At 36.6% G+C, this 20,450-nt stretch overlaps 2 protein-coding genes across 2 annotated transcripts; one reads left to right on the forward strand and one right to left on the reverse strand.

Annotated features, from left to right (window-relative positions):
• Nucleotides 1-1,360: 1,360 nt before the first annotated feature.
• Nucleotides 1,361-2,299, forward strand: LOC100394763 (olfactory receptor 6C76-like). Its single transcript, XM_002752571.5, has one exon. The coding sequence runs from the start codon at nucleotides 1,361-1,363 to the stop codon at nucleotides 2,297-2,299; it is 939 nt and encodes a 312-aa protein (XP_002752617.1).
• A 15,659-nt stretch (nucleotides 2,300-17,958) lies between these two features.
• On the reverse strand, nucleotides 17,959-19,814 carry OR10A7 (olfactory receptor family 10 subfamily A member 7). Its single transcript, XM_002752570.5, has one exon. It carries the CDS (start codon nucleotides 19,734-19,736, stop codon nucleotides 18,786-18,788), a length of 951 nt encoding a protein of 316 aa, XP_002752616.1. The 5' UTR covers nucleotides 19,737-19,814; the 3' UTR covers nucleotides 17,959-18,785.
• Nucleotides 19,815-20,450: the final 636 nt, after the last annotated feature.

Consider the following 20,450-nt stretch of genomic DNA (forward strand, 5'->3'; position numbering starts at 1 on the left):
GTATATCAGTGCATCCTCTATGGACTTATAAACATTGTTTAATAATGTTTATCATTGATAATGAAGTTATCATAGAATATAACTGATAATGAAGTCTTCAAAGAGGAAATTTGTCCTCAAGGGATGGACATATTCATAACGAGGAGATTTCAAGGCATTTAGCTTAATGGGACTTATAACTTCTCAACCACACAATCAACTCCATTTGTGTTAGCTTGGCTTCTGACTGATCATATTGTGTTAGGGAAGTTGATATTACTTCCAAGTGTCTAAACACTTGCCTGGTGACTGATCATCAGAGTAAAAATGTTTCCTGTTTTCTCCTCAGTAGAGGCAAATTTCACTTCTGCTGCAGCTCAGACTACATATCAGTTAAGAAGCAAAGAGCTGATTAAAAGTCACTTTCTTGTCTGACGAACAGTCCGATCTTGATGGTAGATTTTCTCTTTTTCTCCTTTGATGTCTTACCTGTTTTCTACTTATTCTGCCTTCTTTCTGTTCTTCTTCCCAATTTCATTTTTCTTCCTCTCTCTAATCCCTTGCTTACGTTTGCATTTCATTTTATTAGTTCCTTTATATTTTCAGAACTATGATCAGCAGAAGCACTGAATCTGTTAATTCTGTTTAAGGTATGTTTACTGTGAAATCAGAAGGATTTAGTATTGAAATAAAAGATGGTAAAAGTGAAGAGAGACAGAGGAAATGAAGAGATAGAAGCAGGGACAAAGCACTGCTTTTTAAATTTACTTTCTGAATTTTTTTTTTTTAGGTGTAAAAATCGGAAGACTAAGACAAAGAGTGTTAAGACCAAAAAAAAAAAAACCCAAAAACTCAAGAGCTATGATCATTATATTGAATTTGTTCCAGTGTTCATCTTAGGCCTAAAGATGGTTTTCTATTTTTAATTGTCATAAATATTTACATATCATCTTATTTCTCTCCTGCATTCAAAGTAAGCTCCTTTAGACAATTATATTCCAATTGTTAGTCAGGCTAACTGTGAGCAACAAGACATTTCAGCACTTACATACTGAGAAAAGGAGAACTCTATTTTTTTTTTTGGCATGTATGTTCAACTTTTTACCACATCACAATAAATATAATTAAATTAGAATATAAAGATGAATTATAAGATAATCTTTTTAATTTCTGTAGATTTGTGCAAAATATTTTTCTAGGTGCAGAGAAATAGATTTTGCTAGAGTTTATCTTATATAAATAATTTCAAAAAAATGCCCCATATATAATCAATGGCAACTGCAGAATTTTAACATTGCTATTTTCATGTTTTACCATTTGAACCTTTACCTAATTTTTTCTCAATGTTTTCACCAAAACAGAAGCAGGTCAAGACGTGGCAATGGAAAACCATACGACAGTGACTGTGTTTATCTTAGTAGGATTGACAGAGAACCCCAAACTGAAGATTGTGCTGTTTATCTTTCTGCTTCTCACTTACTTGCTAAGCATCTCAGGCAACCTGACCATCATCACCCTCACCCTGCTGGACTCTCACCTGAAGACTCCTATGTATTTCTTCCTTAGAAATTTTTCCTTCTTAGAAATTTCTTATACAACAGTCTGTATCCCCAAATTGCTTGTTAGCATGGCAACTGGTGACAAAACCATTTCCTATAACTGTTGTGCAGCTCAGTTGTTTTTTGCCTTCCTTCTGGGAGCATCTGAATTTTATCTCCTGGCTGTCATGTCCTATGATCGTTATATTGCCATCTGTAAGCCTCTGCATTATACAACCATCATGAGCACCAAAGTCTGCATCCAGCTGGTTCTTAGTGCTTGGATTGCTGGTTTCCTCATCATTTTTCCAGGACTCATCTTAGGCCTAAGCCTTGATTTCTGTGACTCCAATATTATTGATCATTTTTACTGTGACACTGCTCCTCTACTGCAAATCTCCTGTACAGACACGCATCTGTTGGAAATGATGAGTTTTGTCTTAGCTTTGGTGACTCTCCTGGTCACTCTGGTATTAGTAATTCTGTCATACACATATATTACCCTAACAATTTTAAAAATCCCTTCTGCCAACCAGAGAAAAAAGGCTTTTTCCACTTGTTCTTCTCATATGATTGTCATCTCCCTCTCCTACGGCAGCTGCATCTTTATGTACATTAAACCCTCAGCCAAACAGAGGATATCCCTAATGAAGGGAGTTTCAGTGCTCAATACCTCAGTTGCCCCACTTTTGAACCCCTTCATTTATACGCTAAGAAACCAGCAGGTGAAGCAATCATTTAAGGATTTGCTACAGAGAGTTCTGTCTTTATCTAGGAGGTAGAATAATAATGAGGCATATGAGAGAAATTAATTATTAAGAAAAATGACAAGGAAGTGTCTGGATCAGCTCTCAATTTTTTTATTATACCATTTAATATACAATCTCATTTGTCCTTTCACTTCTTTCTTTCTTTTTTTTTTTTTAAATTTTTTATTGGATTATAGGTTTTGGGGTACATGAGCAGAGCATGCAAGACAGTTGCGTAGGTACACACATGGCAGTGTGCTTTGCTTTTCTTCTCCCCTTCACCCACATTTGGCATTTCTCCCCAGGCTATCCCTCCCCACCTCCCCCTCCCACTGGCCCTCCCCTTTTCCCCCCAATAGACCCCAGTGTTTAGTACTCCCCTTTCTGTGTCCATGTGTTCTCATTTTTCATCACCCACCTATGAGTGAGAATATGCAGTGTTTCATTTTCTGTTCTTGTGTCAGTTTGCTGAGGATGATGTTTTCCAGATTCATCCATGTCCCTACAAACGACACGAACTCATCATTTCTGATTGCTGCATAATATTCCATGGTGTATATGTGCCACATTTTTCCAATCCAGTCTATTATCAATGGGCACTTGGGTTGATTCCAGGTCTTTGCTATTGTAAACAGTGCTGCAATGAACATTCATGTACATGTATCCTTATAGTAGAACGATTTATAGTCTTTTGGATATATACCCAGTAATGGGATTGCTGGGTCAAATGGAACTTCTATTTCTAAGGCCTTGAGGAATCGCCACACTGTCTTCCACAATGGTTGAACTAATTTACACTCCCACCAACAGTGTAAAAGTGTTCCTTTTTCTCCACATCCTCTCCAGCATCTGTTGTCTCCAGATTTTTTAATGATCGCCATTCTAACTGGCGTGAGATGGTATCTCAATGTGGTTTTGATTTGCATCTCTCTGATGACCAGTGACGATGAGCGTTTTTTCATATGATTGTTGGCCTGATATATGTCTTCCTTCGCAAAGTATCTGTTCATATCCTTTGCCCACTTTTGAATGGGCTTGTTTGTTTTTTTCCTGTAAATCTGCTTGAGTTGTTTGTAAATTCTGGATATCAGCCCTTTGTCAGATGGGTAGACTGCAAAAATTTTTTCCCATTCTGTTGGTTGCCGATCCACTCTAGTGACTGTTTCTTTTGCCGTGCAGAAGCTGTGGAGTTTCATTAGGTCTCATTTGTCTATTTTGGCTTTTGTTGCCAGTGCTCTTGGTGTTTTGTTCATGAAGTCCTTGCCTACTCCTATGCCCTGGATAGTTTTGCCTAGATTTCCTTCTAGGGTTTTTATGGTGCCAGGTCTTATGGTTAAGTCTTTAATCCATCTGGAGTGAATTTTAGTGTAAGGTGTCAGGAAGGGGTCCAGTTTCTGCTTTCTGCACTTGGCTAGCCAGTTTTCCCAAGACCATTTGTTAAACATGGAATCCTTGCCCCATTGCTTGTTTTTGTCAGGTTTATCAAAGATTGTATAGTTGTATGTATGTTGTGTTGCCTCCGGTGCCTCTGTTTTCTTCCATTGGTCTATATCTCTGTTTTGGTACCAGTACCATGCTGTTTTGATTACTGTAGCCTTGTAGTATAGTTTGAAATCCGGTAGTGTGATGCCCCCCGCTGTGTTCTTTTTGCTTAGAATTGACTTGGCTATGCGGGCTCTCTTTTGGTTCCATATGAAGTTCATGGTGGTTTTTTCCAGTTCTGTGAAGAAAGTCAACGGTAGCTTGATGGGGATAGCGTTGATTCTGTAAATTACTTTGGGCAGTATAGCCATTTTCACGATATTAATTCTTCCTAACCATGAACATGGAATGTTTCTCCATCTGTTTGTGTCCTCTCTTATTTCGTTGAGCAGTGGTTTGTAGTTCTCCTTGAAGAGGTCCCTTACGTTCCTTGTGAGTTGTATTCCAAGGTATTTTATTCTTTTTGTAGCAATTGCGAATGGCAGTTCGCTCTTGATTTGGCTTTCTTTAAGTCTGTTATTGGTGTAGACGAATGCTTGTGATTTTTGCACATTGATTTTATATCCTGAGACTTTGCTGAAGTTGTTTATCAGTTTCAGGAGTTTTTGGGCTGAGGCGATGGGGTCTTCTAGGTATACTATCATGTCGTCTGCAAATAGAGACAATTTGGCTTCCACCTTTCCTATTTGAATACCCTTTATTTCTTTTTCTTGCCTGATTTCTCTGGCTAGAACTTCCAGTACTATATTGAATAGGAGTGGTGAGAGAGGGCATCCTTGTCTAGTACCAGATTTCAAAGGGAATGCTTCCAGTTTTTGCCCATTCAGTATGATATTGGCTGTTGGTTTGTCATAAATAGCTTTTATTACTTTGAGATACATTCCATCGATACCGAGTTTATTGAGGGTTTTTAGCATAAAGGGCTGTTGAATTTTGTCAAATGCCTTCTCTGCGTCAATTGAGATAATCGTGGTTTTTGTTTTTGGTTCTGTTTATGTGGTGAATTACGTTGATAGACTTGCGTATGTTGAACCAGGCTTGCATCCCTGGGATGAATCCTACTTGATCATGATGAATAAGTTTTTTGATTTGCTGTTGCAATCGGCTTGCCAATATTTTATTGAAGATTTTTGCATCTATGTTCATCATGGATATTGGCCTGAAGTTTTCTTTTCTCGTTGGGTCTCTGCCGGGTTTTGGTATCAGGATGATGTTGGTCTCATAAAATGATTTGGGAAGGATTCCCTCTTTTTGGATTGTTTGAAATAGTTTTAGAAGGAATGGTACCAGCTCCTCCTTGTGTGTCTGGTAGAATTCGGCTGTGAACCCGTCTGGACCTGGGCTTTTTTTGTGAGGTAGGCTCTTAATTGCTGCCTCAACTTCAGACCTTGTTATTGGTCTATTCATAGTTTCAGCTTCCTCCTGGTTTAGGCTTGGGAGGACACAGGAGTCCAGGAATTTATCCATTTCTTCCAGGTTTACTAGTTTATGTGCATAGAGTTGTTTGTAATATTCTCTGATGATGGTTTGAATTTCTGTGGAATCTGTGGTGATTTCCCCTTTATCATTTTTTATTGCATCTATTTGGTTGTTCTCTCTTTTCTTTTTAATCAATCTGGCTAGTGGTCTGTCTATTTTGTTGATCTTTTCAAAAAACCAGCTCTTGGATTTATTGATTTTTTGAAGGGTTTTTCGTGTCTCAATCTCCTTCAGCTCAGCTCTGATCTTAGTAATTTCTTGTCTTCTGCTGGGTTTTGAGTTTTTTTGATCTTGCTCCTCTAGCTCTTTCAATTTTGACGATAGGGTGTCAATTTTGGATCTCTCCATTCTTCTCATATGGGCACTTATTGCTATATATTTTCCTCTAGAGACTGCTTTAAATGTGTCCCAGAGGTTCTGGCACGTTGTGTCTTCGTTCTCATTGGTTTCAAAGAACTTCTTTATTTCTGCCTTCATTTCGTTGTTTACCCAGTCAACATTCAAGAGCCAGTTGTTCAGTTTCCATGAAGCTGTGCAGTTCTGGGTCGGTTTCTGAATTCTGAGTTCTAACTTGATTGCACTATGGTCTGAGAGGCTGTTTGTTATGATTTCAGTTGTTTTGCATTTGTTGAGCAGTGCTTTACTTCCAATTATGTGGTCAATTTTAGAGTAGGTGTGATGTGGTGCTGAGAAGAATGTGTATTCTGTGGATTTGGGGTGGAGAGTTCTGTAAATGTCCACCAGGTTTGCTTGCTCCAGGTCTGAGTTCAAGCCCTGGGTATCCTTGTTGATTTTCTGTCTGGTTGATCTGTCTAGTATTGACAGTGGAGTGTTAAAGTCTCCCACTATTATTGTGTGGGAGTCTAAGTCCTTCTGTAAGTCATTAAGAACTTGCCTTATGTATCTGGGTGCTCCTGTGTTGGGTCCATATATGTTTAGGATCATTAGCTCTTCTTGTTGTATCGATCCTTTTACCATTATGTAATGGCCTTCTTTGTCTCTTTTGATCTTTGTTGCTTTAAAGTCTTTTTTATCAGAGATGAGAATTGCAACTCCTGCTTTTTTTTGCTTTCCGTTAGCTTGGTAAATCTTCCTCCATCCCTTTATTTTGAGCCTTTGTATATCCTTGCATGTGAGATGGGTTTCCTGGATACAGCACACTGATGGGTTTTGGCTTTTTATCCAATTTTCCAGTCTGTGTCTTTTGATTGGTGCATTTAGTCCATTTACATTTAGGGTTAATATTGTTATGTGTGAATTTGATACTGCCATTTTGATGCTAAGTGGCTGTTTTGCCTGTTAGTTGTTGTAGATTCTTCATTATGTTGAAGCTCTTTAGCATTCAGTGTGATTTTGGAATGGCTGGTACTGATTGATCCTTTCTATGTGTAGTGCCTCTTTTAGGAGCTCTTGTAAAGCAGGCCTGGTGGTGACAAAATCTCTGAGTACTTGCTTGTTCACAAAGGATTTTATTCTTCCTTCACTTCTGAAGCTCAGTTTGGCTGGATATGAAATTCTGGGTTGAAAGTTCTTTTCTTTAAGAATGTTGAATATTGGCCCCCACTCTCTTCTGGCTTGTAGTGTTTCTGCTGAGAGATCTGCTGTGAGTCTGATGGGCTTCCCTTTGTGGGTGACCCGACCTTTCTCTCTGGCTGCCCTTAGTATTCTCTTCTTTATTTCAACCCTGTTGAATCTGACGATTATGTGCCTTGGGGTTGCTCTTCTTGCGGAATATCTTTGTGGTGTTCTCTGTATTTCCTGCAATTGAGTGTTGGCTTGTCTTGCTAGGTGGGGGAAATTTTCCTGGATGATGTCCTGAAGAGTATTTTCCAGCTGGGATTCATTCTCTTCGTCCCCTTCTGGTACAGGTATCAAACGTAGGTTAGGTCTTTTCACATAGTCCCACATTTCTTGGAGACTTTGTTCATTCCTTTTTGCGCTTTTTTCTCTGATCTTGGTTTCTCGTTTTATTTCATTGAGTTGGTCTTCGACTTCAGATATTCTTTCTTCTGCTTGGTCAATTCAGCTATTGAAACTTGCGTTTGCTTCGCGAAGTTCTCTTATTGTGTTTTTCAGCTCCTTTAATTCATTCATATTCCTCTCTAAGGTATCCATTCTTGTTATCATTTCCTCGAATCTTTTTTCAAATCTTTTTTCAAGGTTCTTAGTTTCTTTGCATTGATTTAATACATGATCTTTTAGCTCCCAAAAGTTTCTCATTATCCATCTTCTGAAGTCTAATTCCGTCATTTCGTCACAGTCTTTCTCCGTCCAGCTTAGTTCCCTTGCTGGTGAGGAGTTTTGGTCCTTTCTAGGAGGCGAGGTATTCTGGTTTTGGGTGTTTTCCTCCTTTTTGCGCTGGTTTCTTCCCATCTTTGTGGATTTGTCCGCTGGTCGTCTGCGTAGTTGCTGACTTTTCGTTTGGGTCTCTGAGTGGACACCCAGAATGTTGATGATGAAGTATTTCTGTTGCTTGGTTTTCCTTCTACCAGTCTAGCCCCTTCGCTGTACGACTGTTGAGGTCCGCTCCAGACCCTGCTTGTCTGGGGTGCACCTCTAGTAGCCGTGGCACAGTGAGGGATGCTACCAGTTTCTTTTTCTGCTCTCTTTGTCCCAGGATGATGCCTGCCTAATGACAGTCTTTTGGATATAGAGGGGTCAGGGAGCTGCTTGAGGAGACAGTTTGTACTTTATAGGGGTTTAATTGCTGAGCTGTGCACTCTGTTGTTCATTCAGGGCTGTTAGGCTGCTATGTTTGATTCTGCTGCAACACAGCTCATTAAACAACCCTTTTTTTTTTCTCAAATGCTCTGTGTTGAGGGGTTTGGGCTTTATTTTTGGATGTCCGATCAGGTGTCCTGCCCAGCTCGAAGGCAGACTAGCCACTGTTTGGCTGCCGAGGCTCCGCCCTGCTGTTGTGTGATTCGCGCTGTTCCTGCCGGCTCTGCTGTGGTCTCTGCCACGCCCTGCGGCGGAGTCTCTTCGTTGTAGCGTGTTGCCTCAGCAACGGCAGGCTGCGTCAGCAGTGGGCGTGTATCTCAGTTGGGACGGGTTGCCTCGGCACCGGCTGGCTGCGTCAGCAGTGGGCATGTATCTCAGTTGGGGCGGGTTGCCTCCGTAGTGGTGGACGCCCCTCCCCCACAGAGCGTCTCGGACCGTCTGCCCGGGATAGTTTGAAATCGCGGTTTTGTTCGTCCCACTGGGTATCCCAAACGATCTGTCCCTGCAATCCCCTGGGCTGGGCTACTGTGCAAGTCTCGTTCAGTCTCAAGTCCAGCCCTCTCAAGTCTCAGGCTGCCGGTTCAACAAGGCACCTGGACAAGCGCGCCCTGTGGGGATTGCTGGGTAGGGCCGGCCGCCGCCACCCCGGCTGCTGGCTTCGCCAGGCAGACCTACTGCCTGGCGTCCCATGTCTTTTTATACTTGGGAGTTTCCCCGTTCTGTGGGCAACAAAGATCAGTCTGGAAATGCAGCACTGACTCACCGTTTGCGGATTCAACGCGGGCTCCAATCCTGGGTTGTTCTCACAGCGCCATCTTGAGTCCCCTCCTTGGAGACTTCTTTTACTCTTGGGAGACTAAATGGCAAAGGTGTTAAAGCCAACTCCCTAAGCCAAAAGCCTAGTGTTGGGGATGGTGGGAGTACTGCAAATGTGAAGAGAGCCAGGGACAGGAGGGCGGGACACGAGCCCTAGCAAACCTTCTCTTTCCAGAGTGGTTAACCCTCCCTTTCACTTCTTTCTAAAGTGACAGGATACATAAGCTGCCTTCCTCCAATAAAGACTTCACTTTTAAAATGATAAAACTTCTGTTTTCTTTTCTGTTATAATAATTCTTACATCTGATTCCTTCTTTTCCTCTTCTTTTATTGAAATATAGCTAATATTTGAAATGCTATTTTTATAAACTTAATGAATCAGTTCATTGAAACTGTTGTTTCCACCTAAAAGAATTATCTTTAGTTCTTATATTTATATTTTTGTAAAATCTTAATAAATTCAAAACAATTACGTCATGAAAATTCCTTGGGATTTTTGTTTTTCCCAGATTAATATGTATTTTCAGTGGTTTTTCTTTTCTAAAATACTTCAACGAGGGAAGTTGAGATTAAAGTGCCACTGTCCTTTTTGTCTTGAGGAATTTTATAAAGTGCACACCACTGTGCTAGTATAATAAAAATCATATGGTTTGTTATTTTTAATTCATATAGATAAATAAACTATATGTGTGCACTATGTCTAGGTAATTAGATGAGAAATAAAATGCAATCTAGAGAGATCCCATTTGATATTTTATCAGCTGTTCCTGGCTCATCTTAGCACTGTGTTCCTTAGATTTTATATCTGTAACATGACAATAAACAATTATTTTATTTTGGGATATTTTAAGGCTCAATGAAAAGCATAAAATAACCAATAGATGAAAATAGTAATGTTAAGTATAAATTCATTTTATTATTACATATATTTAGTATATCATGTTTGAAAAACAACAAAATAAATCACATAAGCCTTTTTCTTTAGAGACATGTGACCTAATCATAAAAAAATTATGTTCATAACAGAAACAAGTAAATCAATGTGTATATTTAATTGTATCAAGTTTAATCATAAGAATGATCACTAAAGTATAGTCTAAAAAGGCTTTTGGAAAAATTGAAATTATATATTTTAAAGCTATTTAAAAAATAAGTGTCTATATGTAACTACCATTTCACAGGAAATACAGGGGTTAGATGAGAATGTTAAATGACACCATAAGAACCCAAACTATCCAATTCAGAATATGGCATATTCTATAACCCGATTACTTCAAAACACCAACATTATGGAAAAAAGGCACTAGAGAAGATTATTCCAGATTAAAAAGAAATTAAGAGTCATATCCACCAAATGCAGCATGTAGATCTCTAATGAATATTAATTTGACCAAAAAAGCTACAAAGTGGAATTTTTCTAATGTTTGGATAATTTAAAAATGTATGGGGTGTGATGTTATTGGAGTTTGTTTTTAAGTTTATCTCTTAGAGTTAAATAATAAAGTATTTAGGGATGAAATGATCTGGTATCTGCTGCTTGTTATAAAATTGTGTTCCAAAAATCTTCAGAAGAGATAAACTAAATAAAAATAACACAATGTTTATAATAATCAAAGCTAAGTGATGAGTTCATGAGTGATCATTAAATTATGCTCTCTAAAGTGTCTATTTATAAATTTTCATAGTAAATATTTTATAATAAAAACTAGCTTGAGTAAAATTAGATAAAAGGTGAATGGCATGGTTAATGTTACAATTAAAATTTACATGACTTCCTTCAACTGTCTCCTAATTTTCGTTTGATATATTTGATTAAATGGTCCTTGTTCTCTTCCTACACTTTGAAAATATTATAGCAACAGGGAAGATGTCTATTTTTAAGTTTTCACAAAAAGAAGGAAAACCAAAATTGTATTGAATTTATGAAAAGTCTTATTCCTTTATGTAATGTTTATTTGAACCAGTACCACAAATTTCAAAACTCTAGGCACCCAAGTTCTACAACTACTGCATGTCATTGGCACTAAGCGTAGTTACACAGATGTGGTAGAACCGACCTCCCTTCATTTCCAGATCCCTAACTTCAGTCTGCTATAGTGAGGTAAGTGAGGAAATATTATTTGGATCATTAATAATAAAAATCTACTATCTCTTTATACCAAGATACAATTTAAAACATTGATTTTGTTACCAAGGCTTTGACTAAAATGTCGTATTTGAGAATGTATGTAGAATGTCTGGTTATAAGAGTTCACAGTGTTACAATGAATTAATAAAAATTATCACTTTCTAGCAGGCCTAGGAACCTTAAGACTGTAGCTAGTGTCTAAAGCCTCCCTTGGTTTGGTTTCCCAGCCTCAAGAGGTTTTTAAATCCAAGATTTCTATGTGATCAATGTATCAAGAAAAGGTATGCTTCTAAAGAAAATTTATAATGCACATTACTAGATTGAAGCCCTGTGCATTGTTTCACTACGATCATTTGATTTATTGAATTGGTTGCCTTTAAGCTTAGGTTCATGGCTGAAAATCATTATACAATCCGAGATTGTTATAGTACTACCAATTTTACTGAGTATTTTTCTTTCTAAACATTCTACCTGTTACTTGTTAAATTTCTGCAGATTTAACAGATTTCACAATTTGTGACAAAATAATGCTGGACCAGCACTTTGACATGCTAGCAAAGGACTATGGAACAGATAAAACCTAATTTAATAAGTAACTCCAGGTAGACTTAAGCCTAAGAACCACTCTCGTCAATTCATCCTTGTTGTTAAAATATTGATAAACGTGTTTTGAAACTGACTGTTGGTTGCAATTCGCTTCTTCCAATGTGGGACCAGTTCAACAATTCAGGACGGGTCTATCCTGGCACCAAGAGACAATCAAAATGACGGTGGATGATGAGAAATAATTAATTATTTATTGGGTTCAATGTATATTATTTAGGCAATGGAAACACTAAAAGCCCAGACTTCATCACTGTGCAATACTTCTATGTAACAAAATCGCATTTATACCCCATATATTTATAAAACAAAACCTAGCTATAGGATGGTTAATCAGTGATTCTCCCAGAGAAAGATCTTGATGAAAAGGGAGAAATGTGAAAGTTGTCAGAATTCAAATAGAGTCACTATGTTTTAAACAAAAAAGTTTCTAAATCCTTCAAAATAGAGCCAGAAAAAAACATGAAGGGTTCTCATGTGGTAATTCTGCAAATTTGCATAAACAGAGTCTTATCATAAAGAAATATTAGAAAACCAAACTCAAGGACTTTTATCATTCTAAAAACAACTGCTGAAATTCTTCAAAAGTGACAAGGTCACGAAAGACACAAAAAAGACAGAATTGTCTTTTTATTCTGTTGATTATTTCTTTTGCTGTGTAGAAGCTTATTAAAAAGCTTAATTAGGTCCCATTTATTTTTGCTTTTGTTGCATTTATTTCTTGGATACTTGTCATAAGTATCCAAGTATCCATTGGCTTCTTTACCTAAGCCAATATCAAGAAGAGATTTTCCTTGATTTTCTTCTTGTATGGTTTTGGGTCTTACATTTAAGTGTTTAATCCATCTTGAGTTAATTTTTTTATATGGTGAGAGTAGGGATCTCGTTTCATTCTTCTACATGTGGCAATCCAATTTTCTCAGACCATTTATTGAATAGTGTGTCTTTTCCACTGTGAATGTTTTTGTCATCTTTGTCGAAGATCAGTTAGTTCTAAGTATTTGACTTTATTTCTGGGTTCTTTATTCTATTCCACTGGCCTGTGTGTCTATTTTTATACCAGTATCAAGCTGTTTTGGCTACTATATTCTTGTACTATAATTTGAAATCAAGTAATGCATTGCCTCCAGATTTGTTCTTTTTGTTTAGGATTGCTGTGGCTGTTAGATGAGTGGCTAACGAAAATGTGGTGTATATACACTGGAATACTACTCAGCCATTAAAAAAAAAATAATGACTTTTGCAGCAACTTGGATGGAATTAGATGCCATTATTCTAAGAGAATAATTTAAAAATAAAAACTAACGAGGCAATGATTTAAACATCTCCTATCTCATGTTTTGCAGGAAAAGAATGACATTTATTAGTTTATCAAGGGAATCAATCACTCTGAACATACAAGATATTGCATAGTAATTTTTTTTAAAGGGAAGAAAAAAGATACTTTCCATAGAGAATCATAGTAACTGCAGTTGAAACCTTGAGTCAACAAAAGTACCATGCCAATTCTCATTAGATACTTTAGCCTGGGGCAGCAAGGATATGTGTAAACAAAAGAGGGAGACTGAAATTTAAAAAAAAAGAAAAAACACTTCTATGTTCTGGTTTATCTTTACTACTTCTTCACAAAAAAATTTCAGTAAGGGTGACATGTGTAAGAAAAATCAATGTATTTGTAAATTCAATGATGTTTCCTTAAATACTATTTGAAATGTCATTAGGAGCATCATCACACATGCTGTCATTTCAACTGCCTCCCATCCTCCACACTCTAGTTCGATGTATAGAAGCCTGTAATTTATGATCGACTCCACTACTTCCCTTGTTTCTGAAATATATTTGATGTTCTTTCTTTCTTGTCTCACAAAGCCAATGAATTAGCAAATATTTTTCTTTCATTCTTCCCTACATGTCCCGTCTTTCCCTTAGCACTGGAATATGGGCTTAACACCTCATAGTAGCTATATTACTTTAATATCTTAGTTGATCTCTCTGAATCAAGCCTGTACTTTGTACCTCCCATCATTCTTTGTTCTCCCAATTTTAATGCTGTCATTACTCTGCTTGAAAATGACCTCTTGACCTACATACTATTTCAAATGCATTAACTGCCTCCAGCTCCTTCTATATGATGGCATTAATATACCTGTCAAGTTTTTTTTGCCAATAGTTAACTTTAAACATTTTGGCATCTACACCTGGTGAACCTCCAGTCCTCTGAACACAATGTTTGCATTCTCAATGCAAGGTATTTTTTTTCAGATTACCTTTCACACCACATTAACCGTAGCAGGGCAAGGACAAAAAAATATGAATTATTTTTCACCATCTAGCGTCAGGTTTCTTTTCATCAAATGAATCAAACTTTAAGAAAAAATGCATGATTCTTGACAGAAGATTAAGTCCTGATAATATGGGTTTAAAAAGTGATTGATGAATGTATCTACAGTAGGAAATGAAGCAGAAACTGACAATCAAATCTTTAACATTCCTGTCTTCATCATCTGTAAAGTGTAGATTCTATTAGCACTATCCTCAAAATTTACCATGGTAAATAAGCTTTAGAATGAAGATTGTCATATAGTCAGTAATGCACATATATTAATTTTTAGTATTATTCTCCTCTGAGCTTGCTTTCACATGCTTGATGAATTCACTAGTGGAGGATTTATCAGCTTTCCAGCTGTGCTGGTAAGTAAGTATAAGTCAGAAGAATTGATATAAAACCCATTTGTAGCAATTGCATTTCCTCAATGAAGCATTATGAGCAATAAGGACAGATATTCAAATATTCTGTCTCCATTGCATATTTTCCACAAATAGCCAGTGTTGGGGCATTATCATTTTTTCTTTTTCTATAATTTTAAAATGTAGTATAGAGTAAATTATTTATAGATATTTTGCTCACTTTTTTACTACAAACCTCACTGAGTAACAAAGTGTTTTATTCTCTAAAAGGAAATTTACAGGGCTATACTGCGAGTAGTGATATCTAAATGCTAATGGAGTTAGAAGTATTGCCTCACTGAAGCAATCATTGATTTGGAGATCAATGTAGTATTTGGATTCAGAAAGTAAGTGGAAACCTCAGTTGATCAGCCATATAATGGAGTCCAAATAAAAGCTAGAAAAATATTGGAAAGTAGAGGACAGAGTTAATTTTCAGAGATAGATGAAGGCAAGAAGATTTCACTATGGCAAGCACCCAAAATTTCAGTTAGAAAGAGGACATAAGTTCAAGAAATCTATTGCACAACCTGATGACTACATTAATAAAAATGTACATTTAAAAATTGCTAAGAGAGTAGATTTTGTGTTCTCACAAAAAGGTATGTGAGATAATGTATGTTAATTAGCTTAGTCATTACACATTGTATACATATCTCAAAACAATAAATACAATGTTTATTTGTCAATTTAAAAAATTTTTAAAGAAAAAAACTGTTTTGTGCTTTGAGAGGCTGGTGAAAAATGCACAGTACTGAAAACTTACAGATACTGCAAATGTTAGCACTTTTATTCCTTGAACTCTTCAGAGGGAACCTCTTCTCTGAACTTGATGGCCCTTGAAATAATTTCTTTAACTGAGACCAGTGAAAGCTCTGATAGGATCTTTAATGCTCAGAATAGCTACTGAAATATCTTCCATAGAGAATTGTGGCACCGGAGAGCTTATGTACTTCTAATGGAAAGGTTAATTTAAAATATTTCACTTTAAATTTAAATGGAAATTATTTGAACTTAATAGATAGTAAATTTTAACCAATAAATAGAGCAAGATATTATTCATTTCATGCAGGAAAAAAAGGAAAAGCAAGTACCAGATCTGTCATGGCTTCTCTGCACCAGGCTTCACAGTGGGAACAATTTCAGTTATTGAGTCAAGAATGAGTCTGACAGATGTGATTCTTAACTTATTAATAACTTATTATTTGGAGTGCATCTTTTAATACTTAGCTATTTCTATGTAACAGACCTCCACTAAACATAGAAGTATTATGTTTCAAATTCAAATATTACGTTACAAATAATCAAATGGTAATTATATGTAATTGCTCTTGAGTTATAGGTTGGCGAGGCAGTTCTGCTGGGTTCTGAACCAGGTTCCTCCACATTTTTGGGAATCAGCTAGCTGTAAGCTGGTATAGAATGGACTCTTTTGGAATAATTCAACTCTGCTTCAAAATCTCTCTCTTTTTCCAGTATGCTGGCTTTGGCTTGTTCTCATGGGAATTATGTGTATGCCAGAGGCTTGTTCTCATGGGAATCACGTGTATGCCAGAGGCTTGTTCTCATGGGAATCACGTGTATGCCAGAGACAGAGAAAGAGTAGATGCATACATGGTTTCTTGACTTTTAACACTCTGAATGGTGCAGAATTCCTTCTATCACATTCTTTTTGCAAAAGCAAGTCACACATCCAGACTAGATTCAAGAGATAAGGAAATGAACACCATCCTGATGAGAGGCACTCCTGAGCCACATCATAAAGGGCATGGCTATTTTTTTAAATCCATCTACCACATAGCTCATGAAAAATCACCAAATTACTAATCACCTAACTAGAAGGTTTAAAACAACAGTGATTTATCCTCTTACAGTTCAGGAAGCCAGAAGTCTGGAATTAAGATGTCAGCATGTCTGTTTCTCCTGGAGTCTCTAAGGGAAAATCTGTTTCCAAGCCCCTCTCCTTCCACTGGTGGTCAACAATACTTGGTTTGCACAGTTGTCACTCCAATTTCTACATCCATCTTCCAGTGACTGCCTTCCCTGTGTGTACGTCTCTGTGTCATCAAATCTCTCTCTTCTTATATGACATTAGTCTAGTTTAACCTCATCTTAAATTGACTACATTGCAAAGGCCCTGTTTCGAAGTAAGGTCACATTCACAGGTATCAAGGATGAGAACATCAACATATCCTTTTGGGGAACACAATCCAGTCCACTACAGTGACTATGCATATCTTGTAGAAAATGCTAAAGGGAAACAAAATACCATAAATAACATAGGCTATAAACATAGCCTGTAAATATATGAAAGATATAAAAGCTGAATCTATGAGAAAGTGTGTAAGAAAAAAAGGCAATACCAATTAACTTGCAAAGTAACTAAGTTCTATTAGACCTCCACTATGTGTGTTCCTATGTCAACCACTAAGCGTTCCTTATTATTGTTGCCAAATTTTAGCTCCTTACAGTTCTAGAACCTTCTTTATAGATTATTACAGTGATTTTCAAATAGTTTCTATTTCAACCAAGATCAATAAGATAATGAATGAAATAATCAAAAATATCCTGTGGGTTTTCTCAGCACAAAAATCTGGTAAATATGTGAAATGATATATATATTAGAAAAGCTTGATTTATTCATCCCACAATGTGTGTGTGTGTGTGTATACATACATATACATGTGCATATACATTTAAAAGTTTATAAATTTTCTGTTTTCATAATTGTTATATATATAAACATCATGTTGTACACCCTAAATATATACAAGTTTTAATTGTCAACAATATACTTTTTTTTTACTGTGCTAGTTTTTTTGGCATATTAACATGCACAATAAATTTATTTTATAACCTCACAATCTACTTGTGAGCCACAAACAGCTGGTACAAAACCATTGTAATGGAGTCTTAGGAGTTGGTTATTGAACTTAGTTACATTAATTCAAGAATATCTGAGTTAGGCTTTAAAAAATTAAGAGGTTATTGAAGAAGAAAGATTTAAAGGAATAGATTTTTTTCTACTTCAAACTCCAATTACACGCAATAGAAATGTACTTAAGCAAATCAAAATTAAACTAAAAAAATCAACACAAATTTCAAATTTGTGTTGGCTTTTTTAAATTCTTCTGAAAGTTGACGAAGAAACACGGAGGTTGGTTATTGCTTGAAGAAGAATCTGTACAATTAACAGAAACCTTGGCTAATGAAGACTTATAAGAATATATATTATTGGTCAAGTTGCATATTCAAAGCCAGTATATGCTTGTTCTACTGGAAATATTCATTTTGCATAATTAAATTTGACATGATTTTATTTTGTTCTCTCCATTGTTTTGAAAGCCAAATTCCCATGTAGGTAGCAACTTTACCTCAATAAAAATGTGACTAGATATTTTTAAGAGGTTAACACTGAATTTCAAATTCAGAAGGCTCTGATTCAAATTATTGTGGCCACATCTCAATAGCTTTTACCTTACCAAGTTACTTACATTTTCTGATTATAATTTGTCTTTTAGGAAAAATATAGATATAATAATTATCTCTTGAGTTTTTGAAAGGGCATGTGTCAAAGACAGTGCCTCAATAAACCATGCTTGCTATTACTATTACTCTTTTACTTTATTCTGGTGTCAAGTAAATATTTGTTGTTTCAATTCTAAGAATAGCTTATTATTAATTATTGGATAGTTTAGCCAATGACCAGAAAAGTCCAATACCATGTCACCAAATATTAATACTAAGTTAATTTTATTAATTAACTCTATTTAAACATACAACCCATATAAAGAATTTGCATTATGGATTCTTGGCATCTGCAAAACTCCATCTTGTATACATTTTTAAAGGTTACTTAAAATGCATTAGATGACTCATTGTTACATTGCAGTAGCTGCAGAATATACAGTGGTTTGTGGTGGCTGTTTTCACTTATCTTTCATAACTTTTCTTACCCTTTTTCATCCTGCTCTGTGCCCCAGGAGGCTAGCATTTATACATTGTATCAACAGACATTCTTTTCCCCGTGTTGTATTTGGTTTGGCTCAGAACAGAAGCCAGCAACAGATTTGAGAGAGTCAGAACAAAACAAGTTGGGACTGCTGTTTTGCTGTACTAAAGAACAGAGCTCCTATTAGGTGACTGTTTTTTTAAATAGTTGTAGCATTATCTAGGTTCCAGTTAACACTCCTTCTATTTGTCCCTTCGGGCCAAGAAGTATAAAATTTCTATTATATGACCTGTGTCGCTATTACTTAACCTTGTCCACAATTTTTAAATAGTCCTCTCATAAAGTGTTTTCTCACTTATCCCAATCCAGGAATACCATCTCTTTCCTGTAGGACCCTAAATGATACATAGAAATGCACCCATCAGTTAGTGATGAAATAAAAGCACCACTTTCACTCTATTTTAAATTTTTGTTAGTAGGTTTTGCTGTTCCTACTTTGGAAGCTTTCTTTCCTTCTTTTTTTCTTGAGATGGAGTTTCGCTCTTGTTACCCAGGCTGGAGTGCAATGGCGTGATCTCGGCTCACCGGGAAGCTTTCTTATACAAAAGAAGTCAAAACACATCTAACTTCCGTAAGACTTTTTGAGTGACTGTCCTCTTAACCGCCCCTTTCACTTCATGGTTTCTCAGGCTGTAGATGATGGGGTTTAGCATAGGAGTGATGACAGTGTAGGACAATGACACTAGCTTCTTGCTCTCTGGGGACTGATTTGATTTGGGCCTCAGGTAGGTCAGGCTGGCTGTTCCATAGAAGAGGGACACCACAATGAGGTGTGAGGAACAAGTAGAAAATGCCTTCTGGCGGCCAGTAGCAGAGGGCATCCTCAGAATTGTTATGATAATGTGGGTGTAGGAAACCAAAATGAGAGAAAAGGGAAACATGATAAACAGGAGTGTCGAGGCAAGTGCTTGCATTTCATACGTGGTTGTATCTACAGTGACTAGTTTCAACACTGGGGGACCATCACAAAAAAAGTGGTCCACGGCATTTGGTCCACAGAAAGGAAGGGCCATCATCCAAGCTGTCTGTAGCATGGACACAGGAACACCAGACATCCAAGAGCCTATGGCCATCCACAAGCACAGGGACCTGTTCATTATGACTGAATAACGGAGAGGGTTGCAGATGGCCACAAAGCGATCATAAGCCATCATGGAGAGTAGGAAACATTCAGAACTGCCAAATAAGAAGAAGAAGTACATCTGGGTACCACAGCCCACAAAAGAGATGATTTTCCTTGGGGACACTAGATCTACAAGCATCTTTGGCACCATAACCAAGGTGAAACATACTTCAAGAAGTGACAGATTTCGGAGAAAGAAGTACATGGGTGTTTGAAGTGCGGGATCCATACTGGTAACTGTGACAATGAGAAAGTTGCCCAACAAAGTGACTGTGTAAATGGCCAGGAACAAAATAAAGAGGGAAATTTGCATCTCGGGGTTGTTTGTAAAACCAAGAAGAATAAATTCAGTGACTCTGGTGTGATTTTCACAGATCATATCTTAGACCACTTTCTCTCTAAAAACAAAGTATGTGCATCAAAGGGTATTAAATCAATATAGAGATAATCTCAATAACAATAATCATAACATCCATAAAATATCTCTATTCTCAGCTGTCTTACCATTCTGTTTCTCTGGAGCAGAAATGATGTTTACAATAAGATAAAATTAAGGTAAATAAACTTTTTGTATAAATCTTACTCATTGTTTATCACCTAGATGTAATTTTTCTCTCATGAGTAGTCATAGTTTGCGCTCATATTCTTCATCGTAGGCATGCTAGTTTGTAGGATGCAGTAGAAAGAGTGTTGATAGATCATTAAAATAGAATAGTCTACTAATTTTTAAATAATTTCAGGATGCAATAAAGACAAATAATGGGCTAGTTTGACATTCTAATATTGGATTATTTTAATCACATCTCTTGTGAATATAGTGCATTTTATACCACTTATCCACTATACACACACACACACACACACACACACACACATATACCAACACCCCCCCACACACAAGAAACTTAATAAATAAACATAATATATGCTTATGATTTTGGTGTTTCTCTATAGTCTCCGTGAGCCTAATAGTTTATGACAATTTTTACATTGTCTTTTGAACCATAATTCAACTTCACTGGGCCCCCATTTCTTATTATATACATAGCTATAGTTCTATTGCTTAGGCAATATTTTTTTTAAAAAATCTTCC

The sequence above is a fragment of the Callithrix jacchus genome, chromosome 9 (assembly GCF_049354715.1).
Source record: "Callithrix jacchus isolate 240 chromosome 9, calJac240_pri, whole genome shotgun sequence".
Taxonomy (NCBI): Eukaryota; Metazoa; Chordata; class Mammalia; order Primates; family Cebidae; genus Callithrix; species Callithrix jacchus.

Bases quoted from the DNA above. Each gene is read 5' to 3' on its own strand.
- LOC100394763 (XM_002752571.5), top strand. From the start codon at position 1,361: ATGGAAAACCATACGACAGTGACTGTGTTTATCTTAGTAGGATTGACA.
- OR10A7 (XM_002752570.5), bottom strand. From the start codon at position 19,736: ATGATCTGTGAAAATCACACCAGAGTCACTGAATTTATTCTTCTTGGT.